This window comes from Chanodichthys erythropterus, chromosome 12 (assembly GCF_024489055.1).
Source record: "Chanodichthys erythropterus isolate Z2021 chromosome 12, ASM2448905v1, whole genome shotgun sequence".
Lineage (NCBI taxonomy): Eukaryota > Metazoa > Chordata > Actinopteri > Cypriniformes > Xenocyprididae > Chanodichthys > Chanodichthys erythropterus.
The window spans coordinates 42,294,342-42,311,651 of record NC_090232.1 but is presented as its reverse complement, the minus strand read 5'-3'; the positions used below and the strand labels follow the sequence as shown (position 1 = coordinate 42,311,651).

General features: G+C 42.8%; 1 protein-coding gene across 2 annotated transcripts; it reads left to right on the top strand.

Annotated features, from left to right (window-relative positions):
- Positions 1–3,209: 3,209 nt before the first annotated feature.
- LOC137033064 (tetraspanin-1-like) lies at positions 3,210–17,310 on the top strand. 2 transcript variants are annotated; one of them, XM_067405133.1, is made up of 8 exons: positions 3,210–3,302; positions 13,861–13,927; positions 14,020–14,229; positions 14,787–14,861; positions 16,242–16,352; positions 16,433–16,549; positions 16,632–16,715; positions 16,997–17,310. In XM_067405133.1, exons 2-8 carry the CDS (start codon positions 13,874–13,876, stop codon positions 17,081–17,083), a joined length of 738 nt encoding a protein of 245 aa, XP_067261234.1. In that variant the 5' UTR covers positions 3,210–3,302; positions 13,861–13,873; the 3' UTR covers positions 17,084–17,310. The 2 variants fall into 2 exon arrangements, with proteins under 2 accessions (XP_067261234.1, XP_067261235.1); XM_067405134.1 differs by lacking the exon at positions 16,242–16,352.

Genomic DNA, 17,310 nt, shown 5'->3' with positions numbered 1-17,310 from the left:
TTAATTGCAGTCTTTTAAAAAGGCAAATTATCTGAAATAATAAACTAAGTGCAATGTTGTATTGTCAAAAATATAGATTTTCCTGAAATATCAAAATACAAATACAAACCTGCCTGCAAAACCTACCTCCCCTCACTCACTCGTTTCATTTGCTCCAGATGTATATTGTTTGTGTTACGGTTGAATTTCGGCAAGGGATTGCACATATTGCACATAATTTTACTCATTCCTGCAGATTTTGTCCTCACACCCAAAGTGTGCACACATAAAGCGCCTCTCAGTACTAAATTGAGTGTTTTGGTTTTTTTGCTGCTTGCACTTAAACAGTCAAATACATAAAATAATGTCAAAATGTTGGTCTTGGTCTGTATTCACATAAACACAGTCAGACATGTTTTAAGTGAACATAAACAGTTGAGAAATAAAACGCATGTGTAACAGTATAATGGACACCACCATACATCAGGTCTTAAAGTGACAGCAGCCTAATATACCTGCTGCCAAATTATGAGATAATATTAATATAATAAAATAATACATATATACATACATGCATATATATATATATACATACACGTATGTGCATGTATTTGTTGTGGTAGATTTTCCCCTACGCACCTGACTTAAGTTTACCTGGGGCATCTCCTAATCAACACTCAATAATATACCTGATCTTCCGGAGCGTCTCCTAATCAACACCCAAAGACTTCAGATGCAAAAGCCTCTAAGTGCCTTCTGAAATTTTCTTCTAAAATGAGCATTTTTATCAAGCTCATATGTTTAGGTTCAGTAATTTCACTTTAATGTCAATTAATAGGTCATTTTCATTGCAATTAAAGTGAATTAACTGAACATAAACATAAAAGCTTAATAAAAATGCTAATTTTAGAAGAAAAAAGACCTTTGCATCTGAACTCTATATATATATATATATATATATATATATATATATATATATATATATATATATATATATATATATATATATATATATATATACAGTACAGTCCAAAAGTTTGGAACCACTAAGATTTTTAAGGTTTTTAAAAGAAGTTTCGTCTGCTCACCAAGGCTACATTTATTTAATTAAAAATACAGTAAAAACAGTAATATTGTGAAATATTAATACAATTTAAAATAACTGTTTTCTATTTGAATATATTTGACAAAGTAATTTATTCCTGTGATGCAAAGCTGAATTTTCAGCATCGTTACTCCAGTCTTCAGTGTCACATGATCCTTCAGAAATCATTCTAATATGCTGATCTGCTGCTCAATAAACATGTATGATTATTTTCAATGTTGAAAACAGTTGTGTACTTTTCTTTTCAGGATTCCTTGATGACTAGCAAAGTTCAAAGCAAAGCAGCAGATCAGCATATTAGAATGATTTCTGAAGGATCATGTGACACTGAAGACTGGAGTAACGATGCTGAAAATTCAGCTTTGCATCACAGGAATAAATTACTTTGTGAAATATATTCAAATAGAAAACAGTTATTTTAAATTGTAATAATATTTCACAATATTACTGTTTTTACTGTATTTTTAATTAGATAAATGTAGCCTTGGTGAGCAGACGAAACTTCTTTTAAAAACATTAAAAATCTTAGTGGTTCCAAACTTTTGGACTGTACTGTATATAATATATATATATATATATATATATATATATATATATATATATATATATATATATATATATATATATATATATATATATATATATATATATATATATATTGACTTTTTTACAGTCTATGATATATACACACAGTGCTCAGCATAAATGAGTACACTTCCTTTGAAAAGTAACATTATTAACATTATTAAGTAACAATATCTCAATGAACACAAACAATTTCCAAAATGCTGACAAGACTAAGTTTAATATAACATCTGTTTAACTTATAACATGAAAGTAAGGTTAATAATATAACTTTGAGAACACATTTTTCAGTTTTACTCAAATTAGGGTGATGCAAAAATGAGTACACCCCACAATAAAAACTACTACATCTAGTTCTTTGTATGGCCTCCATGCTTTTTAATGACAGCACCAAATCGACTAGGCATGGAATGAGCAAGTTGGTGACATTTTGCAACATCTGTCTTTTTCCATTCTTCAGGAATGACCTCTTTTAGAGACTGGATGCTGGATAGAGAGTGATGCTCAACTTGTCTCTTCAGAATTCCCCATAGGCGTTCGATTGGGTTCAGATCAGGAGCCACTGAATCACTTTCACCCTGTTCTTCTTCAGAAATCCAATGGCCTTAGATGTGTGTTAAGGATCAGTGTCATGTTGGAAAAGTGCACGACGACCAAGGGTACAGCGTGATGGTAGCATCTTCTCTGTCAGTATAGAGCAGTACATCTGTGAAATCATGATACCATCAATGAAATGCAGCTCCCGACACCAGCAGCACTCATGCAGCCCCACATAAGGACACAGACACCACCATGCTTCACTGTAGGCACCATGCATTTTTCATTTTCCTTTGCGACTCCATACAGTTTTGAAGCCATCAGTTCCAAAAACATTTATCTTGGTCTCATCACTCCAGAGTATACAGTCCCAGTAGTCTTCATCTTTGTCAGCATGGGCCCTGGCAAACTCTAGGTGGGCATTTTTGTGCCTGGGCTTTAGGAAAGGCTTCTTTCATGGACGGCACCCATGCATGCCATTCATCTGCAGTGTACGCCGTACTGTGTCACAGGAAATAGTCACCCCAGTTTGGCTTTCTACTTAACTACTACTCTACTTAACTTCCGTGGACAACCTGGACGTCTCTGTGGGATGAACACTGTGTGTGTGGATATTATGCAATGAATGGCATATTCATTATGCCATTCATTACATTACATTATATCCAAAACACCAAACCTTTAAAACAACGTTTCTCAAAAAAACAACTTTGTGTTTTGATTTAAAAGTGTGAAACTCTGCTTGGATTGAAATTTTGAGATATAATGCAAGAAGTGTGCATTTTTAATTGTGCCTTAAGTGTGCAAATACTTTATGGGGACCCTGTACATTTATCTACATCTAATGTTTACTTGCTCACTCTTACTGTAGGACCTTTGTTTGTGGTTATTGTGACTGGTACAACATTTCCTTTGCATGTACCTTGTTTATTTGTGGTTGTGTGAGCACTGACACTTTTAGAAGAACCTTCTGTTGGTGGGAAGTGCAAAGCATGAGTTTAAGTAAGGGTGGATGTGGTGAGAATGCTTAAGAGTCAGTAGATCATCTGGAACTGTTCGCTACTGCTGCAGATCTCTCAAGCTGTATTCCACTGATGTGAGTATGATATTGTTTCACTTGACAGAAATGGGATTTCTATGAAAGGATTTGACATATGTGTGAACATTATTTTAGCCAGGGTTAATGTAATGAGTCAATTCCAGGATAAAGACTTAAAAATACTAGACCTTAAGAGGCATTCTACATTTAAAAGACTTGTTTTTCAATATCAACTTGAAATAATTGTTTTCTCACTCAGACACATTAACCACCAGCAAAACTCGATGTACCTACAGGTTAATTTGCACTTTTACATACTAATCTTTTACAAAACTGTTAAACTTAAGTTCAAAACCTAACATACGAAACTGAATATGACTGCAATTTGTTATAGTACTGCCATATTGAAATAGCCTATATTCTAAATCTGAAGAATGAATTTCATTACCATCTAAGTGAATCTTTATTTAGATTCCATTGTATTGGGTCATCTCGCACCTTTTAGCAGTTCGCCTGCATGTTCCTGTGGTGCAACAAATCAATTTTTAGATGCACTAAATATCTATGTAGTCTCAATTAATTTGAGCCCATACAATAAAATTGTGTTAGTATTCGTTTTTCGAATAGTAGAATCACACTGAAGGAAACGGATTGACTTCTCATGTCAATTACCATAATGATGTCAGGAAAATCCACCTTTAAGAAAATACAAACAACAACAGGGGAATAGCTTGAAATCTATGAGAGAAAGTTCTGATTTGAGGAAAGCAGAGCTGATTTTAATATGGCATATTTTTGGCAAAAAAAAAATAAAAAAATAAATACTGTAGTGGTGGCCTAAGTGCACAAATCAAGTACTTTAGTAAAAGTACAGATACCTTAATAAAATATTACTCCAGTAAAAGTGAGTTGCTGACTCAAGAACAGATGTAGTGAAGTAAAAGAGATTTTTCACTCTACTTGAAAACCTGAAAACAGTGACCGAATGAGCCGAGGAGGAGGAAGTACTCTACACAGTAAAATCCCCAGAGTTAAATTATAAATTATCTCTGGTCAGAGAACATTTGGTCCCTCGCAGAGTTAAAGTTAATGAGATAATTAAGCAATTCATTAAGTGATGATTGAACATTAATGATGAACACCTGCTGTTAACAAGCAGAATCACTGAAGAAAAGAGAAACACAAGAACTACAGCTGACTTCAGCCACAGCCTTAAGCCGAGTTCAGACTGCATGATTTTCAAAGCAGTCGGGTCACTGTTCTTTTCACACTGCATGACTATCTTCGCCAGCATTCAGTCGCTGCTGTGTTCAAACTGCACGATGGATCGGCGACAGAAGGTTTCACACTGCATGACTTTACAATAGGAAGAATCGCCGACAACTCTGTCTGGCACGCAAACTACGTTTCACAACCAAACACACGCGAGATGTGATAAGGAAACAACGCGATATCACGCGTGCAGGACCGGAGTTATTATTATTATTAAAAATAGTAGCCCGCAAGAAGCTTGCAATACGAATTGCCTGTGCGCTGATTTGCAGCGATTGCAGCCAAAGCAACTGCTCATATATTTTATATATTGGACACACACAAACATCAAGAATCAGCATATGAATCTCAACAATGGTGCTAAAAAAAAACTGCTTCACGCTGCAATGCATGCTGGGTATCACCATAGGACAAATCTCCCATCATGCACTGCAGTATGAATAATTATTGTCACCACTGTTGAGGATTGTATGCTATATTTTCATGTATAAGCCTGAACAGTAATAGTTGCTTATTTTTAGCATTGAAGAGTTACGATGGCATTTGTTTAATGCAATTAATATGTTTTTGTTTTCGCTGAATCTCAGTCAAGAAACCAAAGAAGATACTTCTTTATGATATTCATTTAAAATGGCTTTCAGTAAATTTCAAGCTGACTTGCTTCTTCAGGCTTTTGATTCAGCAATGTACAAGTGTTTCTTGTGAGGGTCAAGATCATAACTAAAACAAACCCTGACCACCATGATGGTGGCATACTTTTTTGACCAATAGATCAGCCACAGCCTTAGATTAAATCAATTGAAGATGACAGACATTACATTTCTAAAGATCTAACTGAAGTCAGCTGTAGTTCCCTTTCGATACTTCACTCGTACTGCGTATGGGGAAAGGTCTCCCTTTTTCCCCGCTGCTGAAGCCTTTTTCAATAACGCAGTGTAACTGCACCGTCATTGGTTCACTCATAGACAAGTTGTTGAACCAATGGCGGCGCGGCATAGCTGCGCGGCCTATGGCGACAAGCGCGCGAATATTCCCGCCGAAATGGGCGGGGTATAGGGCTATATAAGCAGGCGTTTCGCCATAGGATTTCAGTGTTTTCTCCTTCAGCGACGACATCTACTTCTCTTCGCTGATCTCCGCCTGAAGCCGAAGAAGCTCGCCGCCTTCTGCTCTCGCCGCCGTCTGAAGAGGCTCCCGCAGCGGACTCGCCTGGACTCGCCGGTGGAAGAAAGCGCCGGCGCCCTCGCGGACTGCAGCTTCTAGCGCCGTCACCGAGCCGCCGCCTCCCGCTTCCCGCTTCCGGCCGCTTCCTGTGAGCCCTGCCGCCATCCGGCGCGCCGCCTGAGAGCTTCATCCGCGGTTAAACGCCGCTCTAAAAGAGCGATTTCCAGCGGTTTTCACCGCTCTAAGAGCTTCCGCGGCCCTCGCCGCTCTAAAAGAGCCACCCAATTGGCCGTTTTCACGGCAGCGGCGTCCCTCACGATGCCCCGCCACTCATGTGGTACTTGCAGGGCCCCCTGCACGACGACGATGGACACAGCGAGTGTGTCGCTTGCCTGGGCAAGCCCCACGCAGACGGCGCGCTCGCTGGAGACTCATGCGCCCGCACTGCGAGTGTATGAGTCTCGCTTCCCTGCGCTCGCGGGTCGCCTTCTTCACTGAAGGCGATCTCGCCGCTCGCGCCCTCCCGTCTCCTTCCTCCCGCGAGCCGGCGAGGAAAAGACAGCGGGGTAGAGCGACTCAGCGCCAGGAGTTGAGCGAGCTCACGCCGGCCCAGCCCCCGCGTGCCTCGCCCTCTCCCCTCCCAGGGAACTCTCTCCCGTTCTGTTCTCTCGCCCTGAGCAGCGTCCCTCCGCAGAAGCGAGTGACCTCGTCTCATTCGGGGGAACAGACGACGAACAAGACGACTCCATGTCTCTTGCGGCTTCCGAAGCGGAAGGATGGGCTGGCGAGCCGGAAGACCCCGCTCCACCGCCTCCCTTGGAACCCATCGAGCATGGCCAGGGCATGGATGCCGAGCTCTTCCGCATCCTGTCTAGAGCCGTTGAAGAGCTGGACCTCGAGTGGGCCCCTCCAGAGGAGCCGTCTCGCAGCCGCCTGGACGAATGGTTTCTGCCAGGCCGCCGCCAAGCACCTCGCCAGCGTTCAGCGCCCTTCTTTCCTGAGGTCCACGAAGAGCTGACGAAGTCGTGGCGCGCTCCTTACTCTGCCCGCCTCCACACTACGCACCGCTCCGCCCTCACCGCCGTCGACAGCGCCGAGGAGAAGGGATACGAGCGCTTGCCACCCCTAGATGAAGCGGTGGCTGCTCACCTCTGTCCTCCCGCGGCTGTGGGTTGGAAGACGAAGAGGGCCCTTCCTTCCAAGCCCTGTCGGACCACCTCTACTCTGGCTGGACGGGCTTACACCTCGGCGGGCCAAGCTGCCTCTGCGCTCCACACCATGGCCATATTTCAAGCATTCCAGGCCAAACTCCTCCGCTCTCTGGATGAGTCTGGAATCGACGCGCCAGCCTTCAAAGATCTCCGCAGCGCCACGGATCTTGCCCTGCGAGCTACGAAGGCTACGGCCCAGGCCATCGGTCGTTCCATGGCCAGCCTGGTCGTGTTGGAGCGCCACCTGTGGCTCAACCTAACGGAGATCAAAGACCTAGACAAGACGGCCTTCTTAGACGCCCCGGTCTCGCCTTCTGGTCTCTTCGGGCCTGCAGTGGATGGCTTCACTGAGCGCTTTACTGCCGCGCAGAAATCGTCTCAGGCTATGAGGCATTTCTTGCCTAAGCGCTCCAGCTCCGCTTCTGCGTCTAGCCGCCCCAGGACTGCGCCGGCTCAGCAGAACAAACCAGCCCCACCTGCAACACAGGCAGCGCCGCCCAGGAGCATCGCCAGCGCTCGCGCCCTGCGAAGCGCCCTCCCTTCCCGAGGCGCCAGGGACCCCGGCCCAGGATTGTGCTGGACCCGGTGCCTCCGAAGTCGTCCTGATTCGTCGGACAGGAAGAGGATGGGGGACCGTCCCGTTACGACCGGACCACCCCAAAAGCTCCCACGAGTAATTTCCCCTCCGCCTCGTTTATTTCCGGGCGTGGGAAACATACTCCAAGTGACAGCTGGGCCCACACCTGTTGCGCCCCATCTAAACGCCGTTTTCACGGCGGACAAATTTTTACCTCATCACAAAAAGAGCAAATTTCCTCTTCCACCCCTCGCGGTGTACGACCCTCTCAACGGCGGTCTGTCACCCAACATTATTCAACCCCTAGCCACTCGGGCCGAGGCCTGGCAGGCCATCCCCGATGTGTCAGAATGGGTCATGGGGATCGTAAACCAGGGCTACTCGCTCCAGTTTGCACGACGGCCCCCCGCTTCGCCGGGGTGCTTCAAACATCGGTCAATCCGGACGACGCTCATGTCCTCCGGGCCGAAGTCATGTCGTTGCTGGAAAAAGGAGCTGTGGAAATGGTTCCTCCGTCAGAGAGCGAGACAGGCTTTTACAGTCGCTACTTTCTGGTCCCCAAAAAGGATGGCGGTCTCAGACCCATCCTAGACCTCAGGCTTTTGAATCACTCCCTCATGAGACGGAAGTTCAAAATGCTGACGCTGAAGCAGATCCTCGCGCACATTTGCCCCGAGGACTGGTTCTGCTCGCTGGACCTGAAGGATGCGTATTTTCACATCCAGATAGCCCCCGTCACAGACGATTCTTGAGATTCGCATACGAAGGGGTGGCATACCAATATACGGTCCTGCCCTTCGGGCTGTCTCTGGCTCCCCGCACTTTCACCAAGTGCATGGACGCGGCGCTTTCCCCTCTGAGACAGATGGGAATCCGGGTTCTGAATTATCTCGACGACTGGCTCATCTTAGCCCGTTCGCGAGACGAGCTGGAACGCCACAGATCCGTGCTCCTCAGCCATCTACAATGCCTGGGTCTCAGGGTCAACTTAGCCAAGAGCTCGCTATGCCCCACTCAACGAATTTCGTTTCTGGGAGCAGTTTTCGACTCGGTCCGTATGACGGCAGTAGTCTCGCCAGAGCGCGCCCTGGCAATTCAGCAGCTCACGGCATCTGTCACGAACAAAGCCTATCTCCCTCTGAAGTTTTTCCAGAGGCTGCTAGGGCTGATGGCTTCCGCCTCCCCGGTGCTGCAGCTAGGCCTTCTTCGGATGCGGCCTCTTCAGTACTGGTTGAAGTTCCGGGTTCCTCCCAGCGCATGGCGGCACGGCCGCCTATGTCTCAAGGTCAATCGGGCCTGTCTTCTAGCCCTGAAACCTTGGATGGATCCAGTATGGTTCCAACGCGGAGTCCCTTTACAGGCGGTCTCACGGAGGACGGTGCTCTCAACAGACGCCTCCAACTTGGGCTGGGGCGCTGTGTGCGAGGGCAGACCGGCCTTCGGCTCGTGGAGCCACGAGGAAAGCCATCTACACATCAACTGTCTAGAGATGCTAGCAGTGATGAAAGCCCTTCAGTTCTTTCAGGCTTACTTGACGGGACGTCATGTTCTAGTTCGGTCAGACAGTATGACGGTGGTGTCATACCTGAACCACCAAGGCGGTCTTTCGTCCAGCCGCTTATGCGCTCTGGCGAAACGTCTGCTGGAATGGGCTCTTCCGAGGCTTCAGTCGCTCAGAGCGACTCATGTTCCTGGCAGGAACAATCTGGGTGCGGACATGTTGTCACGGAGCAACATCCCCTCCGACGAGTGGATGCTCCACCCCCAAGTGGTCCTCACGATCTGGGAGTTCTTCGGGAAGGCAGAGGTAGACCTCTTCGCCTCAGAAGACAACTCTCATTGCCCAACATTTTTCTCGAAGGAAGTAGATGCTCTGGCCCACACATGGCCCAGCACGCTCCTTTATGCTTTCCCTCCGATCGCACTGATCCCCCAGGTCATCAGGCGTATCAGAGAAGACCAGCACAGAGTCCTTCTGGTGGCCCCGCTCTGGAGGAACCAGGTTTGGTCCTCAGAGCTATTCAGGCTCTCTCTAAGAGCCCCGTGGCCGATTCCCCTGAGACGGGACCTCCTCTCTCAGGCAAACAGAACAATCTGGCACCCACAGCCGCAGCTCTGGGCTCTGCACCTCTGGTCCCTCGATGGGAGCCGACTAGCCTCCCCGAGGACGTCCTAAATACCATTTCTCAGGCTAGAGCCCCATCTACGGCGCCTCTACGACCAGAAGTGGTCAGTCTTTGTTGATTGGTGTTCAACACGCAACATAGACCCTGTGGAGAGTGACGTATCTTCCATACTGTCTTTCCTCCAAGAACGCTTGGAAATGGGCGCTCCCCTTCCACGCTTAAGGTTTACGTAGCAGCCATTGCAGCGTTCCACGCTCCTATTGCTGGCCAATCGGTGGGACGAAACGGGCTCGTGATCCGTTTTTGAGAGGTGCTAGGCGTTTGAATCCTCCTCGCCCTCTCACTATTCCCTCCTGGGACCTCTCGTTGGTCCTCAGGGCCTTGAAAGGAGCCCCATTTGAACCAATGGGTTCAGCCGACCTCAGGCCCCTAACACTAAAAACCGCTCTGCTACTAGCACTAGCATCGGTAAAGCGTGTTGGCGATTTGCAGGCCCTCTCTGTGAACCCTGCATGCCTCGAATTCGGGCCTGGTGACTCTAAGGTCGTTCTGAAACCTAGGCATGGCTACGTCCCTAAAGTGCTCTCAACTCCGTTTAGAGCTCAAGTCATCTCGCTCTCTGCTCTTCCTCCCTCGGCGGACGAACCAGAGCTGCAGCTACTCTGCCCAGTCAGGGCATTGAGGACCTACATAGACCGATCACAGTCTTTCAGACTGTCGGATCAGCTCTTTCTTTGTTTTGGCGGCCGCACCAAAGGGTCTCCGGTCTCGAAACAACGCATCTCCCGTTGGATAGTGGATGCTATTAACCTGTGCTACTCCTCACTGGGCACTAATTGCCCCATAGGAGTCAGGGCCCACTCCACTAGAGGAATGGCTTCCTCGTGGGCTTGGTCCAACGGAGTTTCCATCCAAGACATCTGTGAGGCGGCCGGCTGGTCTTCGCCGTCCACCTTTGTCAGGTTCTATCACCTCGATGTCCCGACCTTACAAGCTCGGGTCCTGTCGGTGTGATTAGCGGCTTCCAACAGGTCCGCTTCCACGCCGCCATGGAAGTATCTTCCTTCAGTGTAACCATGGGTTCGGTTAGGCTTTTGCCTCCGCTTGTCCTTTTGCCCCCCTCTGGGTGGCCAAATGCAAGCTATATCGTTCCCAGCCGTGGCACGGCGTGGTTGAATTCGTTCCCCATACGCAGTACGAGGAAGTATCGAAGTATCGAAGGGAACGTACACATTGCTGCTGTAATCAAGTTTGTAAATCTTACTCAGAGATTGGGCTCTGAACACTGAAATCCTATGGCGAAACGCCTGCTTATATAGCCCTATACCCCGCCCATTTCGGCGGGAATATTCGCGCGCTTGTCGCTATGCCGCGCCGCCATTGGTTCAACAACTTGTCTATGAGTGATTCAGGTCAAATAATGCGTTATTGAAAAAGGCTTCAGCAGCGGGGAAAAAGGGAGACCTTTCCCCATACGCAGTACTCGTTCCGTATCTCAGGGAACCGAGGTTACGTTAGTAACCGAGTACGTTCTTGTGTTTCTCTTTTCTTCAGTGATTCTGCTTGTTAGAATCACTGAAGAAGTAGTTATTCTTGTTAGAATAACTGCATTAAAACCAACCAGACAAGCAAAGTTAAAAGATGATCAGGCGGTGTTGGTTATGTATTCACATAATCATTATTTGATCTGAACCAGTGAACTCATGTAGAGCCCAATCTCTGAGTTAGACTTACATTATTGATTACAGCGGCACTGTGATGCGACAGCAGAAGAGCAATTTTAACAATACAATTTATTTATTTATTTATTTTTTGAAAGTTGTCTTTATCTCACACACACACACACACACACACACACACACACACACACACACACACACACACACACACACACACACACACACACACACACACACACACACACACACACACACACACACACACACACACACACACACACACACACACACACACACACAAACCCTGACCTTGATGATGGTGGCTTAAAAATTGTGATTTTCTCTTTTGGTGATTCTGCTTGTTATCATCAGGTGTCTTCAACAATGGTCATCACTAAATTAATCACTTTACTACCTCATTAATGCTTCAGTGAGTGGAATAAAAAATATGGCAGGAATTTAACTCTCTGACCCCTGGACTTCCCACCTGAGAGCTTTTTTGTTAAGCGAGAGTGTGATTGTGAGTAAATAATGTTTTATCACTTGAAAGAATACAACAAAAATAGGTTTACAATTTGAAAATTTACATTTATGAATATAAAATCTACATAGAAAGAGAATTAGGTTTATTATAAAGCAGGCATTTGAATCTGCTGCAAAGAAACCTTAGAAGTGGCCAGTTTTGAGCACTTCGGTTTGGAACGACCCTTCAATATGGCGGCCAAGATTGTTTTCAATCCTAAGTGCCCTTCAGAGAGCGATATATCCCATTTGGAACGAGGTGACAGACTGATAACTCACTAGGGAGACAATAGATAAGGCATGTGATGACTACTGCTGCTCAGTCCACTTGGGTTTAATTGTCTATGGCAGAAGAGGGTCCTCTAGTGGCACAAAAAAGTTATTACACCGATACAGAAAATGATTCTAAAATAAATGGAAAGGAGTCGCCTTCAGTAGAACAGACGTCGTGCTAAAACATCTAAAATTGTGTTTCATTTGCGGATAAATGTCAATAAATGTTTATCTGCAACTTAATTTAGCTGGTCAAGAACTTTGACAGGAACAGCCTTACAGCAGATCCAAATGGCGACTGACATATGAGGAGCCTACAGGCGATTCTTTCAACTTAAAATTTAAAATTCAAAATTGTTGGAACGTTGATTTGTAACATTCCAAGAACATAAAAATGTCCAGTTTCCTCAATGTTAGTAGAATGTTATTTAAAGGTTAGTGTGATGTTCCTGAAACATTCTTTCAATCATTCAAACACCTGCTGTGAACAAACACTGAAAGTAAGAGAAATAAGAACACAAACTACAACTTTCTTCAGCCACAGCCTTCGATGAACTGAAGATAAAAGATCTCTGAAGATCTGATTAAACAACTCCACAAACAGCATTACCAGCTTCACTTATTACTAACCAGGGGTGCGTTTCCCAAAGCGAACTATGGTCGCAAGTTCCGTCGTTACCAATAGAGTTCAATGGGACTTACGACCATGGTTCACCAACGATGCTTTCGGGAAACGAACCCCTGACTGACTTTATTTCTGTCACACGTCTACAGAAGATCTTATTGAGAATTAACAGAGGTTTAGATGTTTCGATTGAGGTCACCATCATGGAGGTTGGTGGTTGCTTTAGTTGAGCTCTTGACCCCTGACACTTAGTTGTTACTTTATCAGCAATTGCAGGTGTTTTTGGAAAACATTACTGCAATTATAAAGAGGATCAACATGTCTGTTATAATAGCAGACAAACAGTTGCTTTATTGTAGTTTTCTTTACTTTTGGTGTTGAGGTGTTGTGTAAAAAGGAAATAATGAACTCAGAAAATATAGAAATTGTTTTTCAAAACTGAACTGATTTATATTGAATTTTTCTTAACTATTTAGAAGTTAAAATCGACACACTTCACTCATCAGCACTCATCATACAAACCTCAACAATGGTGACAATAAAAAAAAAATTCAGCTGCATAATTTATTCATGTCGCAATGCCTGCTGGGAACCATTAATGTGTTTTGTATGCTGGCATGAAGCATGTCACCATTGTTGTGTTTAATATGCCGAATGATGATGTATGTGAGTGTATAAATGACACAAAACAATGTTTTAAACAAAAAGTTAATAATCACAGTGTTCTAAATAATATTTTTTCACATTGGTTGAATTTGATACAGCATTTACATTTTTTTAAGTTAACAATTACACAAAAAAAGCAGTTGCTTAAATAATTTTAATGCAGCTATTTGCCTGTTGTTAAAACAGACATGTTGGTCTTCTTTATCAGTGCAGAAAAGTTTTCTGCAAACACCTGTAACTGCTGATAAAGAAGCCACGATATAATAGTCAGGGGTCAAGAGGTCAACTAAAGCAACCACCAACCTCCATGATGGTAATAAGTAATAGTAATAAGTGAAGCTGGTAATGCTGTTTGTGGTGTTGTTTAATCAGATCTTCAGAGATTTCATGACTTTTATCTTCAGTTCATCTAAGGCTGTGGCAAAATTCTGTTAACTGTGTTCATGTTTATAATCTGAAAACAACAGTCTAGTTTGTCTTGTCACATCTCTTCACCACAGACCAAAACAAATCATGAAGGTGACAAAATGTTTAAAGCTGGTCTCCACCTTCTACAGCTTCCTCACTGTAAGTAAATGACATTTATTGAGTGACGATTTACTGATTGATGATGAATGAGCACCAAATAAACTTTTTTCTTTCTCTTTCACACACTGTAGTTGAGTGGGGGCACGGCTGTAGGATATGGTATATGGTCACAAATGCAGAGAAAGGCATCTGACTTGTTTAAAACAGTTGATGATGCGACACTTACTGCGTTTCTTTCCCTGGGGGCCCCGATGCTGATCGCTCTGGGCTGCATCTTCGCTCTGATGGGTGTGATTGGCTGTTTGGGCACTTTGAAGAAAAAAAGCTGGATGCTCTTGGTTGTGAGTATTTTTTAGTTTTTTGTTGTTTTACAATCACTACCAATTTCTCAATACTTGGGTCACTTTTTCACAACTCTTCCCACAGTGAGCACAACAGCAGTCTATATATGTGAGCTAAACTTAGGACCCTTTTCCATTGCTTTGGCAAAAAATATATTCAATGACTACATCTGTCAAATAACATGAATTGTTCTCTCACTTAGACATTAACTACCACCAAAACTTGATGTACCTACAGATTGATTTGCACGTTTGCATACTACTCTCTCTTTTACAAAACTGTTAAATTTAAGTTCAAAACCTAAGTTAAAAAAAAAATGTTTTGGAAAAGTTTTAATGCATTTTGGATGTGAAATTTACTGATAGATTAACTGTGTGAATAATGAGAAATGTGTCGCGATTGTAAAATTTTTCTGACGTACACTGATCAAATATAGGCTATATATATATATATATATAAGTTAAATATTGTAAAAGAAAAAAAAAATCTTGACATGAACCATTGTAAAACTACCACCCTGTTTTAATTTATTTCTTTCTGTCGTTTTCAATTTCAGTTTTTCGTCGTTGTGCTCATCATCTTCATCCTCCAGGTCATCGTGGCAGTGTTTCTGGTCCTCCCCTATTCTGTGGTGAGAGCAAATATGAGACCCAATTCTCAAAGATTGATCACAAAAAATGTCATTGTGTAGAATCAACAAAACAAAATAATGAAACAAAATTAATGACACAAAATGAAGATAAACCAAACAAAAGCTTGAATTATCAGTTACAAAAACAACACAATTAATGTTACAAAAATTTTTCTTTTGTTAATTCACGGCTTAAGTTATGTTGCAAAACAGGAATCTTTGGCACACAGGTTGTGGGGACATAAAAAATAATATTGATAATCGTAATTTTTTGTGTATTATATATGATATATGAAAAAAACATTAAATATCTCTTATAACAAACCAGGGGTGCGTTTCCCAAAGCGAACTATGGGCACTAGTTCTGTCGTTATCAATAGAGTTCAGTGGGATTATGACCAAGTTGACTAACGATGCTTTCAGGAAACGCACACCTGACTGACTTTGTGTCAATCGTCTACATGTCTTTGTGAAAATTAAGAGAGGCTTAGATGTTATTGAAAATATTTTGGTCAACGTTATGTGGATCAGTGTTTCGTTTAGCTGGGCAGTTTGTCTCTTGGTTTTTATGTTAAGTTTGTGGTCTTTTTTAATAGTGTTTACAGAAAAACATAATTCGTTACAAAGAAGAACTGGAACAATCAGGTGATATGGTTTAGACCATCAAGAAGAAAACTTATTGTTTAGTCCCATCGCTGTCTGTAAGAGGTTGTTCACTGTTAAGTTATTTTCACCAACACCACCTTCATGCCACAGATCACACTTTTTGGGGAGAAAGATATTAAACACACACAGACATCAAGAATGAGCACATGTTTCTCATCAATGGTGACATGCTCCATGCTGCAATGCATGCTGGGAGTCATGAGTTTTTTTTTTATGGGTTTACTACAGTGGCTCCAACATGCATTGTAACATGAAACATGTCACCATTATTGAGATTATATGCCAATTCTTGATGCCTGTGTTTTCTTAAACAAAAAAGACAAATAAAAGAAATACATTTAATTTTAAAACTATGAAAAAAATTTGCAACATTCAGACACAGACATCAGAATCAGCATATGTTTCTCATCAGTGGTGATATGCTTTCACGTATCTTTGGAATACTCACTTCAACAAACCATTTGGGACATTCTAACTTTAAATATTATTTAGAATGGATAGTGCAAACTGGGATGCAGCACTTCTCTAGTTTTGATATTTTGTCTTGATCGTATCAATCAGTTTCAAAAAGGACAAATGTCTCATTTTTGTAACTGAATTCAGTTATGAAGTGGAGATTAACCCTGTGCCAACCAACCTGTCTCTCATAATGTTTCATACTGGTTAAATACAGGAACAGAGCTTTATCCAAATGCTTCCTTTTATGGTTAACAGAAAGAAAAAGCTTTGAGCAGCTTAGAGAACAAAATGATAAAAAGCCTTCAGGAGAGCTATGAAAAGAATGACACTTCAGTCACTCTCGTATGGGATGAAACTATGAACAAGGTAAGACCGTCATGCATAAGCCTTCATGTATGTCAGCTGTGGTCCTTCTAATGAATATTACAATTTTCATTTTAATGAAGCTGCGTTGCTGTGGATACAAGGGCTATGAAGACTTCCCATCTATGATGACCCAGTATCATACACATTGCTGCGGTGAAACACATTCAACATGTAGTAAAGAAAAAGCTGAGAATAAGGTACTGCCTCATCGTGACCAAAATACAGCAAAAAAGATCATGATTACATTATTTTTATGAAACTCTTTCATTCCTGCTATAGAAAGTAAGGGGCTGCATTCATCTGCTGTTGAACGAAAACTTTCCCATTTCTGGAGCTTTGTCCTTTTTGATCGGCATTCTAGAGGTAATAATATATGTGACCCTTGACCTATCTAAACTTTTTAGAAACAATTAGTAAGTGGGAAATGGTCCACTGCAGCTTTTTTGTATTAGTTTATAACTGATTTGATTCAAAGGTTGAAATGATGTCTTTTTAGCTTGTATTCTGCAATGGGTTTTTAATCAGACATCTTGTATGTTAGCAGTCTGTCAGCAGGAATGAATCTAAGAGAGCATTGTACTAAAACAGCAATCAATTCTTGATGATAAATAATATTTATATTCAACTTCAACTCTGTTTTCCAGATTGTTGCCTTGGTCGTTTCCCTGAAAGTCTACCGATGCTTGAGACGCATACCTGATCTCCCGGACCCCTTTCAAAATAATCTATGATAAACAACTTTTTATAAATGTGTGCAAGTTTGTGTGTTTTATTATTGCTTTTGCATTTACATACAGTGCCTTCAGGAGGAAAAAAAACATTTTGTTATGAAAGGTGATGTGTGAAAAAAAAAAAAGTTACTTTCCTAAAAATATTACTTGATTTCAGTTTTACAACGTCTGTGAAATATAACAAAATGCATAGTGGCTCCTCTTTTCATTTAATGTTTCTTTTTTTT

Bases quoted from the DNA above. Each gene is read 5' to 3' on its own strand.
- LOC137033064 (XM_067405133.1), top strand. From the start codon at position 13,874: ATGAAGGTGACAAAATGTTTAAAGCTGGTCTCCACCTTCTACAGCTTC. The intron at 13,928-14,019 runs GTAAGTAAATGA...CACACACTGTAG, and splicing joins CCTTCTACAGCTTCCTCACT to TTGAGTGGGGGCACGGCTGT. The intron at 14,230-14,786 runs GTGAGTATTTTT...TTTCAATTTCAG, and splicing joins AAAGCTGGATGCTCTTGGTT to TTTTTCGTCGTTGTGCTCAT.